General features: G+C 43.6%; 1 protein-coding gene across 9 annotated transcripts in view; it reads right to left on the bottom strand.

Moving 5' to 3' along the window:
- Nucleotides 1-3,365: 3,365 nt before the first annotated feature.
- Nucleotides 3,366-21,630, bottom strand: part of Rabgap1 (RAB GTPase activating protein 1) — a 159,710-nt gene continuing 141,445 nt past the window's right edge. For all 9 annotated transcript variants that reach the window (XM_075986104.1, XM_075986099.1, XM_075986096.1 and 6 more), the window contains 7 exons: nucleotides 15,255-15,347; nucleotides 14,771-14,881; nucleotides 8,380-8,484; nucleotides 7,739-7,822; nucleotides 7,248-7,319; nucleotides 5,961-6,158; nucleotides 3,366-4,900 (listed from right to left, as the gene is read on the bottom strand). In XM_075986104.1, the coding sequence (XP_075842219.1) occupies nucleotides 4,778-4,900; nucleotides 5,961-6,158; nucleotides 7,248-7,319; nucleotides 7,739-7,822; nucleotides 8,380-8,484; nucleotides 14,771-14,881; nucleotides 15,255-15,347 (786 nt within the window). In that variant the 3' untranslated portion in view covers nucleotides 3,366-4,777. The remainder of the gene's footprint in view (nucleotides 4,901-5,960; nucleotides 6,159-7,247; nucleotides 7,320-7,738; nucleotides 7,823-8,379; nucleotides 8,485-14,770; nucleotides 14,882-15,254; nucleotides 15,348-21,630) is intronic.

The raw sequence follows: 21,630 nt of genomic DNA on the forward strand, positions 1-21,630 counted from the left end.
GGTCTGGGTTCAGTTTCCAGCATCCCCCAATTGCTTTAACTCTGACTCCAGTGGATCCACTGCCTTCTTCTGGCCACTGTGGGCATCTGCACATATATACATACCCAAACACACAGAGACATGTCAATAAAACAATAAAATGCAAGCTCCACTTGCTTTCTGGGCCTGTAAGGCAAACTTCTTCACATTAGAGGTTTTTCACCTCACTCGGAGGGGACTGATTGTGTGTTCTGAGATAGCCAGTGATTTGGGCTATGGGCCCAGGTCCTGTACAGTTTTTGCCATGTTAAACTTCTAATTGGCTCCAAGTGGTAAGTCATGTCACATCAGTGTGCAATCTAAACCTTTTTGCATCCCTCACTTGTAACCCTTAAAACTGTCCCATGGATTGTCAAGACTTGAGCATTACCAGAAACAGAGGACTGCAATTTCAACAGGGCAGCATCAAGCAGTCTGACTCCAAAGGTGGTGAAGCTCTTCTTCTAGCAGCCACTTTGAGACCACTGTGTCACCTGGCCCAGCAGTTAGGTAAGTAGACAGTGGCATTGGGTCTCATGTCTTGAAGCACCATATAACTTAAGGACCAATGCTTTCTCTGCACATCATCACCGTGAACTCTGCCGGCAGTCTTAATGGGAGGGACTTAGAAGAGCCAGCCTGTTTCTACTACAGTTGCATTCTTCTGTAATGGGCACAGGGCTCAGCCCACAGCAAAAGTTTATTAGGGAACCAGGGAAGGAAGGAGTAGAAGATGAATGTATGATGCCAGTCAAGAGCATCCTGCAGGGGGTAACTCAGCAACCCCCATGAGGCAGGCAGAGAAAGGTAGAATGGGGGTGTGCTCATTTCCATGTGATATGCATCTAGTGAAGAGACCACCTGGGCAGCATGCAGGTATGGTATATCTCCTCCCCTCTGCCAGGAGTTAGAACTGCAGGGTAGGGCGGGAGAGATGGCTCAGTGGTTAAGAGCATTGCCTGCTCTTCCAGGGGTCCTGAGTTCAATTCCCGGCAACCACATGGTGGCTCACAACCATCTGTAATGAGGTCTGGTGCCCTCTTCTGGCCTACAGACAGAATATTGTATACCAAACAAATAAATATTTTAAAAAAAACCCTGCAGGGCAACATTGCAACTGTGTGGCCTTGTCTAGGCCCTTCTATGAACCCTAATTTCTTCACTTATGAAAAAGGAGGGTAGAGAGCCCAGTGCTTACTCCCTTTATTCTTTGAGCCAGCACCCAGTCATTTTGTATGGTTTTAATCTTGTCTGCTCTAGATTATGGCTTGACCCCTCCCCTCAGTGAATCTTAGAAGATCAGTGTTTTAGCATATGACACTCTGAATAGTGAGGAGACTGACTCTCTCCTGTCACCACAATGCCCCTTCACAAAGGCTCTGTTGTTTGTTACTTATGGTCATTCACTTGGGCATGTGGTGGTCTAGGCTTAGTTGGGGTTTGTGTGTATTCTTCTTTTCCTCACTCCTCTCCAACTTAGCTTAATGCTTCAGAGCTCTTACCTAGCCTTGTGAGCCTTTTCCTCCTGAGAATACCTGACAAGGGGCTGACCAAGATATTTGCTTTTCAGGCTGCAGATTGTATTTATTACTACCCTTGAGCACAGAAAGCAAGCCAACTTCCAGCTCTTAACTGCCTGACCTGTTCATTGTCTGTCCACGTTCCGTTCTAGCCATCTTAACTGTTTGCCCGTTTGGTCTTGTCGCCTCCTGCCCTTGCTACACCCTAGTAGCTCTGACTGCAACACTCCTTTTCTGGATCTGCCTCACCAACAGCTTAATAATGCTGCTTCCTATCTCACTAACAAACCTTCTTCACCTGTGACACCTGTCACTTGTGTAGCTGTTCTTAGACCTCTGTTGCTTGCTTTCTCTCCACATTGCTTGTGCTCCCCCAGCCCTGGTTAAGTTACAAGTCATAGGGTGTGCTGAACACTGTCACACAGGACAGCATCAGTATCCAAAGCTGTTTAAAGTGTTGAAATTGAGAAGTGTTGTGTTATTAGATGACTCAGTCCTTAGCAAATGTCCATTCCAGACATCTCCAGCCTTCTGTCCAAGGCCATGTAGGACCCAAACTCTGAGAAGTCAAATTGATCTTCATAGTGTTTCTGGGTCATGGAGTTTTACTGACTCCTTTTCTCATTCATTCTATTCTGCCACCTCTGTGCACACCCTACTTTCTCTTTCCATTTTTTTAATCAGCAGGGAACTTCCCAAAATGCAAACTGCCTTTAATATCTCCAGTAGTTCCCCCCTACTTTGAGGTTCCTTTTCCTGGGCCTCCACCTGACTTACAGACTCACTCGCCTTCCTAAACATTGTTCTGCTTCTGCACAGCAAATCCCTATCTGTTCCTGCATAGTTGTGTCCCCCACCTTCTTGTCTCCTTTACAGACCTTCAGCAGTACAGCAACAGGTCCCACAACTGTAAAGCATTTTGCCAATTCAAGATTCTTATTGGAGTTACTGTAGTCCCAAATACTAAGATTGATTGCTGTATGGGGGTTCCTTTCTCAGATGGTATAGCTTTAAGATGGAGATTTCTGCTAAGATACACTTCTGGACATGGGACCCTTGAGCCAGGTAAAGTATGGAGCCAGCTAGCCAGCAAATGTGGACCCCAGAAGTATGTCCTCCACCCTGTATGGTCTCAACTGTGCTCTGGAGCCACCGTCCAGGCCTATACCAGGCTGGGCCCAAGGATTAGCAGTTAGGTAGGCAAGCCAGGCAGGGGCCACTCAGACAGTTTATGGTGGTTCTGAAGGTCTGGGTAATAGGGGAGCTGGGTGGCATGGTAGAAAAGCAATAATACTCATATTTAGAGAAGTGAGGATTAAAGAGTGTTAATAGAGGGCCTGGGTACCTGCATCCATAGGATGTAGAGATGTTAAAAGGATCAGCCAGAGAGTAAGGAACCTCAGTAAAGACATCTCTGCCCTTGCCACTGCTTTGCCTATGGCCAGACAAGTACCCCAGGGCCCAGGTGTTCGAGCTAACTCTACTTCCCTCCCGTACCACCAGCCCTTTGCTATTCCCTCTCCCATCTCCAACTGATGAGATGATTTGCCTTTCCAAACATAATTCTGCCTTCTTCTCGGGGGAAACCTTCCATAGATTTTAAGCACTGGACTATCTCACCTGTCAACCTGTACTTCTCAGGGAGGGCCACATGCACCCATCTCTTTCTTAAATCCAACAAGCTATACCTCTATGTTCTTCCCACATGTGGTTGACACATCTCAGCTCTGCCTGATGTGCGCATGTCGCAGCACATGCAGGTCATGACTGGTGCTGAAGGATGGGAAAAGAACACACAAATCATAAAACTGCTTTGTACAAAGCAAATGCCGTTTGTACCAAAATATTTAATGAATATGCTGTTAAAACGAACAAAAGAAATAGTAATACAATTTTACTGGTTTATATTTCAGTTCATAAAGTTGACGCACAAACTACCCTAGCACAATGTCCACACACCTAGTTTTAGATGGGCTTACAGCTGGTGTGGTAACTAACTGAACAAGACAGACACTGGAAGTGGTGGGGGATGGTATGGGGAAGGGTTGGCCACTTGTTATCTCCCCACTGTAGATCTCTCATCAAGCATTAGTAAAGCCAACAGGGAAAGAGAAAACGACTCAAGAGTCCTTATATACAAACCCATGCCACCTCCAAAGGGGGCAGAAAGAACGAACCCCTCTGAGACTGCTTGTCAGCATATCGCCACATAAATTAAGTCCAAAGGTTTTGTTTTTTAATTAAAAAAAAAGTGCTAAAACCACTAATTTATAGCTTTTGAAGTAAGACTCTGCAGCCCATCTGACCAGTGAGATCCACAGGCCAGGAAGTAGGACCATATAGTGTGTGCATACACAGCTCAGTCTTCCTCACTTGTGCAAACATTAGAGGTGAAGGAGCTCTTGCCAGCTCCCACAATGGCAGAAAGAACAGGAAGTGCTCCATAACCACAGACGGCAGTGGAACTAATTATCGGCTGAGTCTGGGATTTAAACACTGTCAGTGCAGGGTACTGGGAAAGGTATTTATATATATATATCTATCTATATATTTATACTAATACATACACACACATATGTACACAGGACACATTAAACAAAGTAAAAGCTGTCCACATCATGATTGATTCAGTCTCACAGTCACGTGGCCCATGCCAGCCTTCTGAAGTTGTTTTGGCAGCTAATGCTTTTAAAAAAAAAAAAAAAAAGACAGGACTATGAGAGTTGCATAGAATTGCTCAGAAATGTGAATAATGCCAAATCAAAACCTGTGCACTATACTGATTAACAATAACAAAATTAGGTGACTTGAGCCATGACTACAAAGCTCTTCTACTCAAAGTGCTTCTTGTCTCTCTGGGGACTTCTGCCAGCACTGAACCCCTGCCCCTAACCTAAAGGATAAAGTGTGTATGTATGTATTTTTTTTTTTGTCTTTTTAAATAAAGGGTTTAGAAAACAAAAAAACTAACACATTGTAGGATGCCTCAACTCTGACTGGGTGAGGTGCTCATACACGGCAGAGGCCTGGATGGCACTCAGGCTGGTGCATGTCCAGAGCATCAGTGGGGCTGGGAGCCTGCTGCAGGAGCCCTGGCCCACTGATCTACCAACCTGCTATACAGCTCTGAGCTAGGTACATTCTGGTCCTGGAACATGTCACAGAATCACACATCTGGCCAAAGAAAGGCAACCAAAGGTGGTGTGTTTTCTGGAGGTGTCTGGAGGCAGCAGCTAGTCTCAGCATGTCTCTTTCCCTTGAACTCCAGTTGCTGTCTTTATGGAGCTCAGTGTGCGGTTAAACCAGGTCTTCTTGGCTGCCTGCACCTCACTGAGGGCAAGGCCCAAGTGGTGTTCCAAGTCCTGTAGAGATAACAGAGAATGTGAGCCTCTGCAGAGCTGAACCAAGAGCTCTGTTTACTCATCCTTCTGAGGCAGGTTTGCAGTGCCTACGGATCTGGAAGCTTTTCTAGTAAAGCCCTTTCTTGCCTAGCCTGTTACTACAACCACCTGATTGACTGTCAGGCACATCTTCATCTAATTAAATCCCCTATAAATCCAAATCACTCAGTATGGCATTTGAGATGCTTTACAGTCCGGACCCTGGTTTTCATCCCTTTCCTGAGACTCCTCACTAGGCAGGCCTCTTCTCCCTTAGGTTGTGGTCTGAGTGATTACCTCAGCCCAGAATGCTCATTGCTCTTGTCCTTCTGCAGCTGCTCTGTCTGTTCTCTGACCATAGTTTAGAGACTATCTTGGTGGGTTTTTTTTTTTTTTTGTGATTGTCCGGGGCGATCCCACAAACTTTCCCAGAACTGAGGGCAAAACCTGACAAAAATGGACATGTCCAGTAATGGCCTCTGACATGGTATAGCTGGTCTGAAGTTTTAGACTTGAACCACTGATGCTGCCCTAGTGATAAGGATGGCTGGAGGCTCATATAAATTAGGAAATATGCCCAAGGTCAAAACTAGTTAAGTGATGAGTGTTTTGACAAAAAGGTTTGCATTTGTTTAGACCCCATCCCCATATATAGCCTATATAATTTTTATACTCAGTATAGCCCAACAAACAATAGGACTCTCATTTCTGTAGAGACACCAGGAGCCTGAGGTGTAGGGATATTACTAACCCAGACTGAATGGGGGAGCTACAGTTTTTAAACAGTTGCTCTATGCCCCACTAAAAACACTGACGTTCTCTTGGTAATTCTTAAAGTCCAGATCCTTAAGTCAGGCTAAATGGTTAGACATGTTCTGGTAGGTAAAGAGGATTGTGTTCTCCCCAGAAGGGCTATGGTCAAGTTTAAGTGGTGATGGGGATCAAGACATACCAAACCACACAAGTCGTTTCTGGGGTCTCTAGTATCAGGAACCTGGGCTGCTATGGAGGGTGTGCACCTTCATGAATGAATTGCTGTTACCTGGATCTTGCACTCGGCTTCTACCAACTGTAGTTTGGTCTGGGCCAGTTCCAGCTCCATTTCCCGCAGCTGGTTCTTGAGTGTCTCTTTTTCTTCATCCGTGTCCTCATCTGAAACCCCCTTGGCTGAGCTGGTACCCTTCACTCTCCCTTCTTTATTAAAGAAGTCTCGGCAGCGGTCACAGTCATCTACCTTTTGCTGGAGTGAACACCAAAAGTGAAAAGACCCAAAAGACAGCAGCACCCTGTCAAGTACTTTGTGTCTTAGTGTGCCTTGTGAGTATCAGAAAAGTCCGTTTACTTTGGGAAACTGTCAGAAACCTACTTCGGACACTACCTGGTTGGTGTTCCAGACCCTATATGTAGACTGTGAGGAGTTCTGGGGTAGAGAAGAAAGGCTCACATACAAGGACCTGCACTAACTGGACATACAGAGATACTATCCACCTGGGGATGGTAGGATATGGTAGCCTGTGCTTGTTCAGGGGAGCCTTGAGAATATAGGAGAATGGGTAAATACTAATACTAGTATAAAGAAGTAGGGCACAAAACTGGATAAAGATGCTGGAGAAATGGCTTGTAGTTAAGAGCATGCGATGCTCTTATAGAGGACTTGAGTTTGATTTCAGCACTATATCAGGTGGTTTACAACCTCTTGCAATTCTAGCTCTAGGGCCCTCCATAGGCACCTGTGCTCAAATGCACTTATCTGACCCATAATAATAAAAATAAAAAACTGTAATTATTAAAAACAAAAAACTCTTAAAAAACAACAAGGTATGTAAAACAATCACAAATACTTTACATTTCACCAAAAAAGGATGCCATTGGGAAAAAAATTCTATTATACCACCAAAACCAAAACAAAACCGTACCTCAAATTTAGAGATGTAAATGTTTAAAGAAAGTGTAATTTGGGATGAATGCAGTTTTATAAACTAAGACCAGGAAAGGCTGGAACTGTGGTGTGAGGGTTTTTTTTTAAAAAACTCATCCAGAGTCTGCAGGGCAGCAAGAGCTCCCACCTCAAGCAATACTTGATGCAGCTTTCCTAGTGATGTTCACCATAGGCATCCAAGTATGAGATCTAAAAGCCATAGCACATTTGGTCTCATTCGCAATCCTTCCAGAGGAAACAGACATGGAAGAAGCTGTTGAGTACCAAGCTTAAGCCTGTGACAGGCAGTTTATCTGGACTTCTCAGTCTGATGCACTTGGACATATGTGTTAAGGATAGGCCATAATATGAACAAGAGGGTATGAAATCTCTTTAGTTAAGAAGTCTTACCCGAATTTTCTCAATTTCTACTTTATTGGCTGTCTGCTGCTTCTCCAGTCTTTCACTCAATTGAGAACAAATCTAAAGAAACATAAAACCACAGACATTGGTTCAATATCACCTACATAAGTTGGACTTTAGATAAATTCTATCAGCACCTGGAATATGCTGTGAGTGCACAGGTGAGGTGGGAATTGGCCTACAAGGTTCTCTATAGGCCCCTTTGAGATCCGTGGTAGAGAAGGGAAGAGTTGAGTATGGTTCTGTGATTGTGATATGTTAACATTTAGATCACCTGAAACATTCATGTGCCCCTATATGTTAGCACTTGCCAAGCATGCCTACCTACTGGGAACTCAAGAATATTCCCAGCTTGCTTAGCTTACACTTAAGACTGAGGTTAAGAAGAGGGGCGTGAAGCCAGTGTGCTGCTGCACTGAGGCCAGAGTGCAGTCTCCTCACCATGTGCACAGCCCGGGTCTTGGGGTAAAGAAACTCACCTGCTTATAGTCACCAATGATAGAGCTGTTTTTTTTAATCTCTGATTCTGCCTTGTCAAGTTCCCGGCGGCACATTTCCTTTAACTGCACACATTAAAGAAAAGTTAATGTTTTAAGTGAAAAAGGAAGCTTGGTTATTATTTGCGTAGTGCTGCGCCTTCCAAATAGTGCCTCACCTACCACACCCATCTCCCTCCTCCTCCTCTCAGCACAACACTAATCCTCTGTACTTAAAGACAATAGGAGCAGAAAAGTAACACTTCAAAAAATGCTGGTGGTCAGTTCCAACAGAGCTTCTGCCCAAGTCAGTTCAGCACTGTACAAGAGACAGTGCTGGAAAAGAGACACAGATGGAAAAGCCCAGGATGAGAGGGCAGTGTTACACAAGATGAGCTTAGACAGGTTCACCCTGGCCAGTCCTGCCTGAGATAGCAGCTGTGAAGGGTCCTGCAAGAGTGCAGAGGGAGGGGGTGGGACCTCATTTTGGATCCCACGGTACCCTCAGCTCTTCGTGTATTCTATGATGGAGGTAGGTATCCAAGGATCCACTGTCCGGGTTCTCCAGTGCTGAGGGGGTTCCAGCTGAATCCACCAGTATTTGCAAAATTCAGGTGTCAGGGATGGGGGCAGGATCCCCTCACCTGTGCAGACTCCTCTTCTAACCGCCTCTTCTCGTCTTCTGCATCAATCAGCTTCTGTTTGGTCATCAGCAACTCCTTATTCAGTGCATCTGCCTTTTCCTCTGCCTGAAACATTGACGAGATGCCATTACCATGCATTCACTAAGAGCTTGGAACTTGGAAGGGTATGATCCCATTTTAAGAAAGTAGGAAAGCAAACCCAGACAGGAATGGTATGCCCAAGGTCATACCTAGACTACCTGAAGTGTGTGATAGTGCAGGGCATTGGTCAGGGGCTGAGCTTTTGACTTGTCTCAAATCTCGCAGCGGGGTGACTTGACACTTGAATGAGTAAGTTACGGAGAACCTTTCTAAGGTCCAGGCTCTCCAGCATAACAGTCAGTACAGTGCCTAGGCTTGAGAGGGAACACTGGAATGGTAGCTGTAAATTTTTAAAAGAGTTTTCTCATTTCTTTTGTGCATCCAAATAGTCTTACATGTGTTCTTGCTAAAGTTATTCAATAGAGAAGGCTGCTTTCTTCAGGTACTTTGTGTAATTTCAAATGGCCATGTGCTATCATAGTCTTTGCTAGCACACACAGATGTCTGTTGAGTGGAGATCTGAATCTCAGGGAAAGAACCCTGTGGTCCCTGACTCTGACCTGTCACAGATAACCAAAGAGTGTCTGTCATGCTGGACAGCAATCAAGGAAGTGAGGGATGGCCTTTTCTGTCCCTTCCTAGACAACTTTCCCAGGCTTCTCTGACATTAAACAGTGTTGATTACACTCTTGGGGAACTGAGACAGGCATGACACAAGCACACTCAGCTGACTGTTGATGACCTGCAGACAAGACTGTGCTGGCACAAATAAAGGTGAGTGGTGTCCTTTTTGAGATCATTCACTACTTTCTCCTCTATTGCAAACCCAAGAGGCAGTCACAAGCAAAATGAAGACAGCAGGTCACAAGGAGACAGTAAGGAGAACACAGCTCGTTGACACTCTTGAGCATAGTCGGGACACTCTTTCCTGCACCCAGTATCACTGCCATGGAGGAAGTGACTTCATGGAGCTGACTCCAAGCATGGGTCAGCCAGGGGAAGAGCTGATCCAGCTATAGGTTTGCTTTCACAGGAGCAAGGTGGTTGGTGATGGACTCTCCACAGCAGCTATTCCACCACTCTAGCTGACTCTCAGCACTGTTGATGGGAAGGTGTGCTGAGGCTGACTACCACAGCCAGTCTTCTGATGGAACCCCACTTGCTACAGTTAGTTACTCTATTTACATAAGCAGCTGAGATGAGAACATCTGGGGATAATATATATATATAAAAATCCCAGCTTCTACTTTGGGTCATGGAGGGTGAACAGAACCACAATGACTCTTCCTCTGCAATCAGAAAACTGGACAACATCTGGGAAACAACTGTTCCATAGGAGGAAAGAAGAAATCATGTACATTCTCATATCTTTGGGGCTCTGTCGAAGGCCAGAGGATGAATGTCTGAAAGGTTAAGTGTCCTGGGTGGTTGAGGTGCAGAAGTAGTGGGAGAGAGAGGTCACAACGGTCTATAAGGTATTAGAAGACCAAGAAAATACCTAATTAAACAAAGGATGCAGCAAAAGAGAAAAAAAGCAAGCAGGATATAAAACATATAACAAAGAGGACGAAAAAGATAACTGCCCGGCAGCACACACAGACTTTAAAGAAGGAAACATAATGGAGATACATGCAGATGCTCCCCCTCCCTCATAAAACTCCGTAAGTTGGAAGTAAAGTAGGTGCATAGCTAAGTTTTTACAAAAACAGTGCTCACCCAGAGTTTCACAATTTTAAATGATGATTTTTAAGAAGGTTTGCAGTAAATTTTAAAATCTTAAGATAGTAGAAAATGTGCAGATTAAATCTCCACAAAATAGAGATTTTGAACAAAACAAACAGAACAAAACAAATACTGCAGTAAAACAAAAGTTGGCTTTTGGAAAGACCACCCTTACTAATATAATCACATGGGATGGGGCGGGCACAACCCAGTATTGGTGCAAAAGGAACACTGCTATAGATACATAAACACCAGCAGTCAGATCCACAGGCTTGGTCACCAAGGACAAGGTGCTTAAAGCACAACATAAAAAGAGCAGCTAAGCTGTATACATCTCTAATCCCAACATTTTGGGGAACAGAAGCATGGGAACTACCCGAACTCCAGGCTAGTCAGCTCACAGTTTCCAAGTTGTAAGCCTTACAACCGAGTTTACTAGATTACAAGTTCAAGGCTCACTTGGACAGTTTAGTAAGGCCCTTGTCTCAGAATAAGAAACAAGAGCTGAGTAGCAGCTCAGGATAGAGTGCTGGCCTGACAGGTATAAAGCCCTGGCTCAATTCTTACTATTATAAACCAAGGATGAAACTCTACTGGGACTTACCATAGGAATGTAAGGTTAGTTTACATTATAGTGTAATGGATTAACCAAACTAAGAAAATAAATCTAGCCATTATAACAGAAACAAGAAAATCATGTGGCAAAATTCAACAGAGTCATGACAAAACCGAGCAGAGAACAGAGTAAAAGTATCTCCGCTCCTCAAAATGACCCCTAAAACTAACCGCAAAATGATACCCAGTACTGCTCCAAAGACCTTAGCAAGTATGGAAAGCAGAAGAAAATACAGAAGAACATGAAGTTAAATGGTCTTCATTCTGAGATACAATAGTGTGAAAAATGCAAAAGAAATATAAAAAACACCCCCCCACACACACACCCTGACTAGACTAATCAGATTTTGACAAGGTATAGCACACAATTACTTGTATTTCCAGAGATCACCAGCCACGCTGTGGTTGGCACAATCCCAGCACTCGGGAGGGAGAGTCAAGCATACTTCTGAGTTCGAGGCCAGCCTGGTCTACAGGGTGAGTTCTATGACAGCGAAACCCTGTCTTGAAAAAACAGACCAACCACTATTTGTAACATACTAAAACAGGGGCAATCATGTGAACTGGAAACTGCAAAGCAGTGCTGAGAAGAACCAAAGGAATGTTTATACAAAGCTGACAGGCCATGGGTTGGGGGCTCAGCTGCTGCTCACATGTCAAGCCTTGCCACAAATTGACAGATTCCACAAAACCTGACTTAAAATCCCAGCAGGTGTCTATTTCTAGAACCTGAAGAACAGACTGCGACTTCTATAGACATACAAAGGATTTAAAGCAGCCACAAGCCAGGCGACTTCAATGACTTCATTTTAAGATTCATTAGAAAGCTTCTGAAATGAAGCAAGTGTGGTCCTGGCATAAGGATGGAGCAGCTGGAGTGCCAATCAGACCAAGGAATGCAGAGTCAGCTGATGTTTGTAGAGGGGTCTGAGGTGGTATAGGAAGTCTAGTAACCTGCTGGACCCAGCACGTAGCTCCTATGTTGCTTTTTGCTCTAATGCCATACTGTCTCAAGGCAGAGGAGCATCCATGCTACAGAGGACTGAGACAGTGCCATCACCCCCATGTCAGGGATTTTCTATAGGTTACCCCACTGCATAGAGGAGAAAACTTTTCTGGGATCACCAAGGAGTTAAATGACTAGAAATCTCTCCACAGCTGTAAATGGCACAAAGAGGCAGATGACAATAAACACAATAGAGGTATGAGGACAGAATCAAAAGGAATGAACTTCTTTTAAAACGGAGTCACTGAAGTCCCAAGACTGAGAACACCCCACCTTCATGTCCCTTTCTCTTAAGGCACTAATGAACTCGGAAAGGATATCTGCTTAGAACTGTGTGTGCTAGCACATGCTCCTGGGTCCACTGTCAGCCTCTTAGAGTGTAAGCACTGGATGCAGGCTATCTGGGTTTCACCATGATGACTGTGCCCTACGACTAGCTGGGCAACCTGTGTAAGATGGTCAAACTGATTGCTTCCATTTCGTGATCAGTGAAAGGGGACCATGGCCTGTATATTGGGCTGTTTTAAAGGCTCACAAAAATGGTGTGTAAGTGCCTGGAACAGTGTCTAGAGAAATGCTACCTCTTACGGATCAGACTCATTAATCTTCTTTAGCTTGTGATATAGTTAAGACATCAGATCAAGGGGCCTTGGCTGTTTCTGTATCTATTAAGGAGACAGTCTGATATCACAGGAAAGATCTCAGGCATTCTAGGGAGTTCCAGAGTTCTCTAGCTTTCTGGATATTGTCACCCCTCTGCACCTCATAACTGTTAAGAATACAATTCTTAGCCTGGTGTAAAGGTGCACTTGAGAGCAGAGGCAGGTGGATCTTTGTGAGTTCTAGACAGCCTGATCTATATAGAAAATTTTAAGTCTGTTGGAACTCCATTATAAAGAAAAAGCTTCCCTCCCTCCCTCCCTCCCTCCCTCCCTCCCTCCCTCCCTCCCTCCCTCCCTCCCTCCCTCCCTCCTTCCTTCCTTCCTTCCAGAGGTAGCAAAGTTCTTAAGAGATTACCAAAGCTCTGTGAAATACTATAAACTGTGTCTGGCGCCACGGGAGAGACTGCTAGAGTTTTCACTGTTTCTACTTCTGGTGTCAGGAATGTAGCCTGGTTTTCTGACTACAGTGCCAAGATAAAGACATCTAAAAAAAGATTTACACAGCTTAAAGACAGGCTCAAAAATCCAAGTCCGTCTGAGGCGTGGTAGTGGCACACACATTTAATCCCAGCAACAGGAAGGCAGAGGCAGGTGGATGTAAAAATTCAAGGCTAGCCTGGTCTAAATTCCAGGTCAGTTAGGGCTACATAGAGAAACCTTGTCTCAAAAACAAAACAAAAAACAACAACAACAAAAACTCCAAACAAACAACCCTCAAAAACCAAACAAAAGAATGTAAGTCTAAACTCTACCACAGACCACTGAATGGCTGCTATCACTAGTTCATAGTGTAGAAAATGTCACAGCTCAAGCGGAAACTCACCTAAGACTTTGGCCAACCTGCCACTGCTGTACCTTTCAGGCTTCTTTTATTTTCACTTCCTTTCTGCAACATCCACAGCTGGGAGAGAAGTGTGAGGGGATCTTTGCAGCTCTGTTCCATTTACATCGGCTCCTTCTAGTCTCCAGGCAGAAACGCCGGAGCAGTGACAGTGCTGTGCAGGTTTCTAGAAAGGACAGAGGCTTAACCCTGACAAGCAGGCCTGTGGGGAGCTAATGGCCTTGAACTGTTCTCACTGCAGCTGGGGAAAGAAGCCTTTTCGGTGTCTGACAGCAGTCGGGATTCTGACCCTTCTTTGCGGACTTTTTTTGTTTTTGAACAGTATGTAAAATCATGCAATCTCGACTCTACCTGTGCCACAACCATTACTCCTCTCGCCCAGACCTCAGTGTCCAAGATGGAGAGAAAGCAAACTAGGTGATTACAGCCCAGGTCTGTCTGAAATTTTCAATTTCTGAACAAAATGAAAAAGAACCAGTAGATACTACCATATTTTCCTTTAATATTTTATCAACTCTGAGAAATTAATAAAAGCACTTGTTTTTAAGGAAGTATACTACATGTGCACCATTTGTATACATGGATGGACATCAAGGACTTTCTAAAGTCCATACTCTTTGTACAAATGAAGCTATATATGCGTGTGAAAGGTCTAAGTTTATTGCTAGAATCTCAGCAAATCAACAAAGAAGTCGTCTCAGGGTACTGTGCAATTAAATCTAGGGACTTAAAATCAGGGGCCACATCCAATCTACCTCCAATTTATGTAAATAAATTTTTATAGAAAACAACCATACTCATTCTTTTATCTGTAAACTGTTTTTGTATTAATGGTGGCATCAACTAGCAGCAATTAAACATTCTTTTTTTTTTTTTTTTTTTGGTTTTTCAAGACAGGGTTTCTCTGTAGCTTTGGAGCCTGTCCTGGAACTAGCTCTTGTAGACCAGGCTGGCCTCGAACTCATAAAGATCCGCCTGCCTCTGCCTCCCGAGTGCTTGCGCCAACAAATAAGTCTGCCATTCCTAAGCAATGAATGAGACTACTTCTTCTAAGGGAAGCTTATGGTACAGAAAGCAGAAAGTCATTGTCAGGATTAGAGAAACGAACAAAAGTGGAATTATCTGCCAGTAGACAGCATTGAACTAAGTCCCCGTGAGCTGTGTCACTGAACAGGCCTGTGACAGGAAGAGGGACTAAACCTGTGTCTTAGCATGGACTCCAAGAAGCTCTGAGAACTGAATGCTGCTTACTGACAGCATGAGAATTAGTAAGATTCACCCCCCACCCCCCCAAACAAAACAACAACACTTCACAACCTCGGGGAAACAGGGAGGCTCTGTGAGCACTGAGAATGTACAGAGGATATCAGGGCAGCAGCAAAGTGGAGGAAAGTCAACACTGAACTTCATGGGAAGAGTCAGCGTCCCTGCTGGGAGCTCTCTCCTCACACCCATCACACTTACATTATCCAGGTCCTTCCGCAGTGCAATCTTGCTAGTGACCAGCTCATGAGCCAAGTCATCATTTTCCTGTTCCAATCTCATGTTAGCTTCTTGCAGCCGCCTATTCTCCCGCTGTAGGAGGGAAATAAGTCAGTTATGAACATCAAATGGAAATGATAGTTTTTCATGGGCCAAGCTTTAAAACAAGTCTCCAAGTCCCGTAAAGGCGTACACCACCCACCAATCCAGATATTTTCTAAATAAACTATTTCTAACTTCCTGTCTCCACAAAGACACATAACTGACTGGAGTGGCCTTGTCTGGCTGACTATGAGGAAAGAACAAGGAACCTGGGCAGCTGCTTTGGAGCAGAATAGCTGTTATTTTGTCATTTGCAAACTCAATCTAAAAACTAGTCTTTAAACAGTAGAACTGAATTTTTTGGAAAAGTTCAATAAAGCTAGTTATGGATACAAGCCTGTGAAGTCAAGGCTGTAAAACAAACCTCAAACCGCTCAATGGGGTCTTCCTGTTGGGCCTGCTGCTCCCTCATGGTGTGGTACTCTTTTTCATACTTCTTCAGCTTCTTCTGGCTAATCTGCCAAGGAAGTCACAGCACAGATGAAGAACCTGACGATGGTGGTGCTTACTGCCACTGACCTGGGCAAACCCAATTACTGTGGACATGGCATTTACTGCTTTGGGATGGAAATCTTCATAGATAAATATAAGCCCAACACTCTGTCAGGAATATTTGGCTCCCCAAGTTATTAATAACAGTGCTCTATAGAACACCTTACAGATGGCTTTGCCTGCCTAAGTCTGGGATCTGTTTGATCCTAGTAAGCCACCATTTTCTGTAGCACATACCAGCAGCATCACTAAATGCTTCACACCGAGACCCTCCCTCTTCAGGCATACCATTTCCTCATCTGAGGGATCAAGAGGTTCTGTTTCATGATTAATGATGTCAAGAGCGAACTGGTTTGAAAGCCTGGCCATTGGATTCCTTTCAAAGCCCAAGCCCACCACACTCTGAAAATTCCCAAGCCCTGTTTCCACTGTACTAGTTCCCTCTGCCTTTAGAAGCAGATCTCACTGTTCCACCTTGTCCTTTCTTACTGGAAGCCACAGCTAAACCTTGATCCTCACTACTCTAGACAAAGGATATTCCTGAAGCCACCATGCCTCTTTCCTACTTTCCCTAAGTCTTCCTTCTCCCTTAGATTTTCATATTCCATCATGGCCAACCATTTCTCTTTCTTATGGGGAATCTTAGCGTCTCCCTTTCTTCTGGCTTTCTTCCTGTGCCTATCAGGAGTTCTTTGTGTACTGGCAGGCACTCATCTTCCTTCAATCCTAAGTAAGTGAACTTCAGGAATCATCTCTCCTTTGTTCAATTCCTTCTAAAAAGCTAATTCATTCTCTGTGGGAATTTGTTATTTTTTTCTTTTTCTTTAAAAAAATATTTATTTATTTATTATGTATACAATATTCTGTTTGTGTGTATGCCTGAAGGTCAGAAGAGGGCTACAGATGGTTGTGAGCCACCATGTGGTTGCTGGGAACTGAACTCAGGACCTTTGGAAGAGCAGGCAATGCTCTTAACCTCTGAGCCATCTCTCCAGCCCCTTGTTATTTTTTAATTTTTCTGTATAACAGCCCTGGCTGTCTGGAACTTGCTCTGTAGACCAGACTGGCTTTGAACCCAGAGACTTACTTAGCCTCTGCCTCCCTAGTGCTGGGATTAAAGGCATGTGCTACCAAGCTCAACCATTCTCTTGTGTTTTTAAAATTACATATACATTATATAAATTATACATACATATAAAGTATGAGCTATTGCAGATAGCATGATAAAGCAGACATGTTCAGCTTAGAAAATGACTTGTAAGCCTAGTGCTTCTTTGTTCTCAAAGCTTCAATTATCAGCATTAAATTACTCATTTTCCAATCTGCTCCTGGCACACAGGTCCAGGGAACTACAGATGAAGAGATTCAAGCAGAAGTGGTGAGCAGGTGCACGCTTGCAGCATGCTGGCAGTAGTGCTTGCATATTTTTTCTGCTCATGCTTTGACCTTAGAGCATCCTCTCTCACTTGCTCTGACTAGAGCTGTACTGCTGGTGTCTGGCATTGCTATCCTAAAGCTGGTGGTCAGGGTACAATCTTTGGGTCTGGCTACAGTCTCCACAAAGATTCCCATTAAACACTCACAGGAGACCACAAGCTGGAGAGGGCTAGCTCTACTACACATCTCTGTGTTACCCAATTTGGAGGGTAAACTTTTATTGTGCTGCTAAGTGACTCACCAAAACAAACAAACAAAAACCACATCTAAATAAAACATTTGTGCAAGCAGGAAATTTATAAACAAATCCTGTCAGAAAAATAATCGAGGCTCATGGGCAGCATGCTCTTCTCCCACCCAGTGCTCTTCTCAGTCTGGGCAAAGAGAAACAAGGGCAGCAAAGACAAGGCTCCCTTGAGCTCCTTCTAGAGAAGAGCAGACACCATCTCCTGCACAGCCACAATCTTCAAGACGCTGCCAGTGGTGGTGGTGGTGGCGCACACCTTTAATCCCAGCACTCAGGAGGCAGAGGCAGAGGCAGGAGGATCTCTGTGAGTTCGAGGCCAGCCTGGTCTACAAGAGCTAGTTCCAGGACAGGCTCCAAAGCTACAGAGAAACACTGTCTCGAAAAACAAGCAAACAAAAAACAAAACAATCTTCAGGACGCTTTAGCTCACTCTCATGCAGGCCTTTCCTTATAACTATCCATTTTGAAAGGCTCATTTCCAAAGTTTATTATCTTCGATTGAAACTAGCAAACTCGGCATCCATGGTGTCCAAGTTCACAGTTACTCAGGCTCTTCCTCCCTGCTCTATGTTCCATGTCTCTTTCACTTGCCATGCACCTCAGTGCCTAATCAATGCCTGAACAGGACTCAATCAGGCCCCCCTTCAGGGTCTGATATGGACCATGTTCTTATGACATGGAATATCTAGATTCCAATACACACGTTCTCCCAAGACAGCTTTGTTGTGACATTTCTGTCATACAGTAACCATGAAAATACTTAAACAGAGAGACAGTCTCCACTCAAACTGGAAGGATGAGTTATTCACCCTGCTCCAGAGTTCAGAAACCTTCAAAAATTACAGCTTCACACAAAGAGGTACTGGCATCTTTCAGCAAGATTAAAGTAGAAACTGACCCTTTGCTCTGTTTAAGGTTTCTTTCAAGAAAAAGAAACCAAACTGCTGGCCCAAGTGTGGGATGGTAACTGAGTCAAGCAGCAGGTCCATACCCACTATAGTCAGTGCAGAGCTCTGGGAAGTAGCCCCACTCAGGATTCTTGAGCACACAATCCTCCCTTAGGGGCAGAGCCACGCACTCACCCCTAAGGGAAACATTCTGCAAATACCATCAGAGGGCTCTGGGCCCCCTGAGATTGTCTGTGGTCCCCAGGAAAGAAGATGGCGGAAAACTAGTACATGCCAACTGTTTTTTAATTTTTAACTTAGTTTTATTTTTTAAATTATTTACACTCATTCTGTGTGTTCACACGTATGTCCATGTGTGCCATTACCACATGTGCTATACATCCCATCTGTAGGTCAGAGGACAATTTCAGGAGTTGGTTCTCTCCTTCTACCATGTGAATTCTGGAGCCCGAACTCAGGCTTGTCAGACTTGATGGCAAGCACCTTTACCTGCAGAGTATCTCAGCGTCTCCTAAACTGGTATGTGGCATAAGTTCCAATGCAGATCCAAACCCCTCTCCTTTAGCCATTCATCTGCCATGAGAACTGCCTACTATCTGCACTGGTGAAGCTGGTCCCCAGGCAGCCTCGGGAGCAGACAGTGGCATCAAGGTCCACACAGATGGGAGAACTGAGAGTGGCTGCTCAACTGGGCTCTATTGAGGTGCAACCTGCTCAGCTCCGTGAGTAACACACCATAGCTTCAGTCTCGGCAGATGACTTGCTCATCTGTGAAATACTAAGAGTGCTTCTGAGTGTGCTGAGAGGATCTCCTGACAGAAAACTACCATGTTCAGTGCTCAGAAGACTACGCAACACAGAGGGAGTCTTTTCAATAAGCAGTAACTGTGACTTGCTGTTGCAATTATTATCTGGCAACCTATCTGAAAGAAATAGAGCAGCTCCCTCAATAAACTGTGGTGTTTGAAGGAAAATGGCCCCCAAAGGGAGTGGCACATGAGGTGTGGCTCTGTTGGAGGAAGTGTGCCACTGCGGAGGTGGGCTTTGAGGTCTCATAGATGCTTGAGCTACACCCAGTGCGACAGTTCACTTGCTGTTTCCTTTGGATCAAGATGTAATGACTCTCAGCTCCAGCACCATGTCTGCCTGCATGCTGGCTTGCTTCCCACCATGATGATAATGGGCCCAATCACTGAAACTGTAAGACAGCCATAATTAAATGTTTTCCTTAAAAAAAATCTACTATTTTATTTATGCCTCAAAATAATTTCCCGAGATGGGTAAGGCAAAGGCTATTGCCTAATGTCAGTATCAGCTGTAACATGCATAAATGGTGACAGTCTGGGTGACCCTGTTTCCTCCCATCTCTGTGATTTACACTGACCTGAACTACCCAGATGAAGGAGACAGGTCATGTCACAAAAGCCCACAAGCAGCAGCTGCTTAAGGCATCAGTACAGCAATGCTGTCTAATCTACCTGGATCACACAGCACAAAGGCCAAGGTTGGCCTCTAAAATGCCTGATGTGAATAAACAGTATATTAAGGCTCTGTTCAAATAGTTCAGACTCAGAGTCCTTTAGAGGAATCAGGTATTCCTTTAATCGTGGACCATTAGACAGAATCAGGCATCTGAATCTGACCTGAATTCTTTTCTACAGTACAAGAAAAAAATTAGTAGCCAAGGCTCCAAGTGCCGACAGTCAAGGGAACCTAGCTTTTTAAAGGAGGAGGCTTGCTTGTTGCTGGCCTTGTGTAACAGCGTAAACGAATACAGACATTTTATAAAAATATATACAGCTTTAATGGAGAAATAGACTTACAGAACCACCATTCCTGCGGAGACCAGGAAAGCAGAAGGGAGCGCTGCGAGCATGCTTGCCAGATTTATAGGTAAACATTAGCCTGAGGCGAACACGCCCCCTAAGGGGCGGGACTTATCCCTACATCTCCTTTTGTCTAAATAAGACAGAACTAAACCAAATACAACTATATACAATAATAACAAATAATAAATATAACAAACAATATTGAGAACAAAAGTTTTGCTAAACATTCTATCTCAAGGAGTCTAATGTAGAGAGTAACTACAACTATATAATCTTCAACTCCGTCAAAGATCCTAGAAAGGAATAAATATTACTTAACAAACAAGATATATCCAAAATGTGCAACAATTGACAGAGACAACTAACTACCTGGGCAATCACCCAAAGTCTCGTTTGCAATGTTGAGTCAACCATCTTTGGCTAAGGCCTAACATAACTGACATACCATTATTAAAGGCAAAGAACTTTTCAAAACTATCTTACCCTGTCTTGGCAGGATATGACAGTCCTGTTTTATCCATTGATGCATGCTCTGTATCTCTGTCAATGGTTGAGGTATGGGCATTTCTTTGCCCAAAGGCCAGTTCTGCCAAAAAGAAAGGCTCCAGGTGGAGTGTTTTTGGTGCTCAACATTCTCTTGGGAATAGAGTGGTGTTGCCAGGAGCAATTGTGTCTCACTATCACGAAACTCTGAGTTAGATTAAAGGCCATTTTCTACAGCTCTTTGAAGAGGTTGAAGATTATCTATCTATACTGAGTATTATCTCTATATATCTAAAGAACCTGATTAGTCTAATTATAAATGACAAACTTAGATGACTATTAATCTATATAATTCTCAATATCTATCTAACTTAAAGACTAAGACAATAAACAACTCTGTAACAAATGAGGACAATGACCTCCAAATATAAACACTGTACAAATATATATTGCAATATGGTAAATATATATCAATACACAAACAATATATAAGTATCTTAATCAGAGGTAGAAATGTACACTGCAATATGGTAAATATATACTATATATATCAATACAATATATGTCAATACATAAAAAATGTTTTAAACAGAGGTAGAAACATGCATGTATACAATAATCAATATAATTTAACTTTGTATCAATATACAAGAATCGATACCAATATATTTGTCTAAAAACAGTAATTCACAATTATAAATCTATTATCCCATCATCCTTTTTTTCCCCAAAATGATCCGTGAGCTTATAAAATTCCTCCCTCAACCTCCCAACCCCTAAATGATGTCCCTAAACCCAGGGGCAAACTTTACTGGGAGAGGGGACTTCGTCCTCTAGAATTACTTCCAGCTGTCATGGGGGTGACGTTCTTTCTGGGGGATCCTGTGAAAGTAAAATGATGGTTAAATTTCAAGATCAATGTCTTTTAAAATTGCAAATAGTCTCTGAGTATTTTGTGGAGGTCTGGCCAGAATGTTGTACAAGATGTGCACCATTTCAGCTAACCAAGTTGGGATCGTCTTGTGCAGCTGGTACCCAAAACAGGTCTTGTAGTAGCGCTATCAGTATCATGACGTCATATCAACCAGGTAGAGTTGTTGTTGTGGGGCCCCATCTTCTTCCTGGAAACTTCAAATGTCACTTCAGGAAAAACTCATTGTTCATTGTGAAAAACTTAAACATTAATCATATAGACATATATAGACATACAAATATATATATTCAATGAAAGGCATGATAGATATATTCAATGAAAAGTATGATAGATATGAAGAAAAGCAAAGATGTTTTCTAAACTCATATTTCTTTCTGTCCCATATCATGGCTCTTGACATGAGACAGAAA

This window comes from Microtus pennsylvanicus, chromosome 9 (genome assembly GCF_037038515.1).
Source record: "Microtus pennsylvanicus isolate mMicPen1 chromosome 9, mMicPen1.hap1, whole genome shotgun sequence".
NCBI lineage: Eukaryota > Metazoa > Chordata > Mammalia > Rodentia > Cricetidae > Microtus > Microtus pennsylvanicus.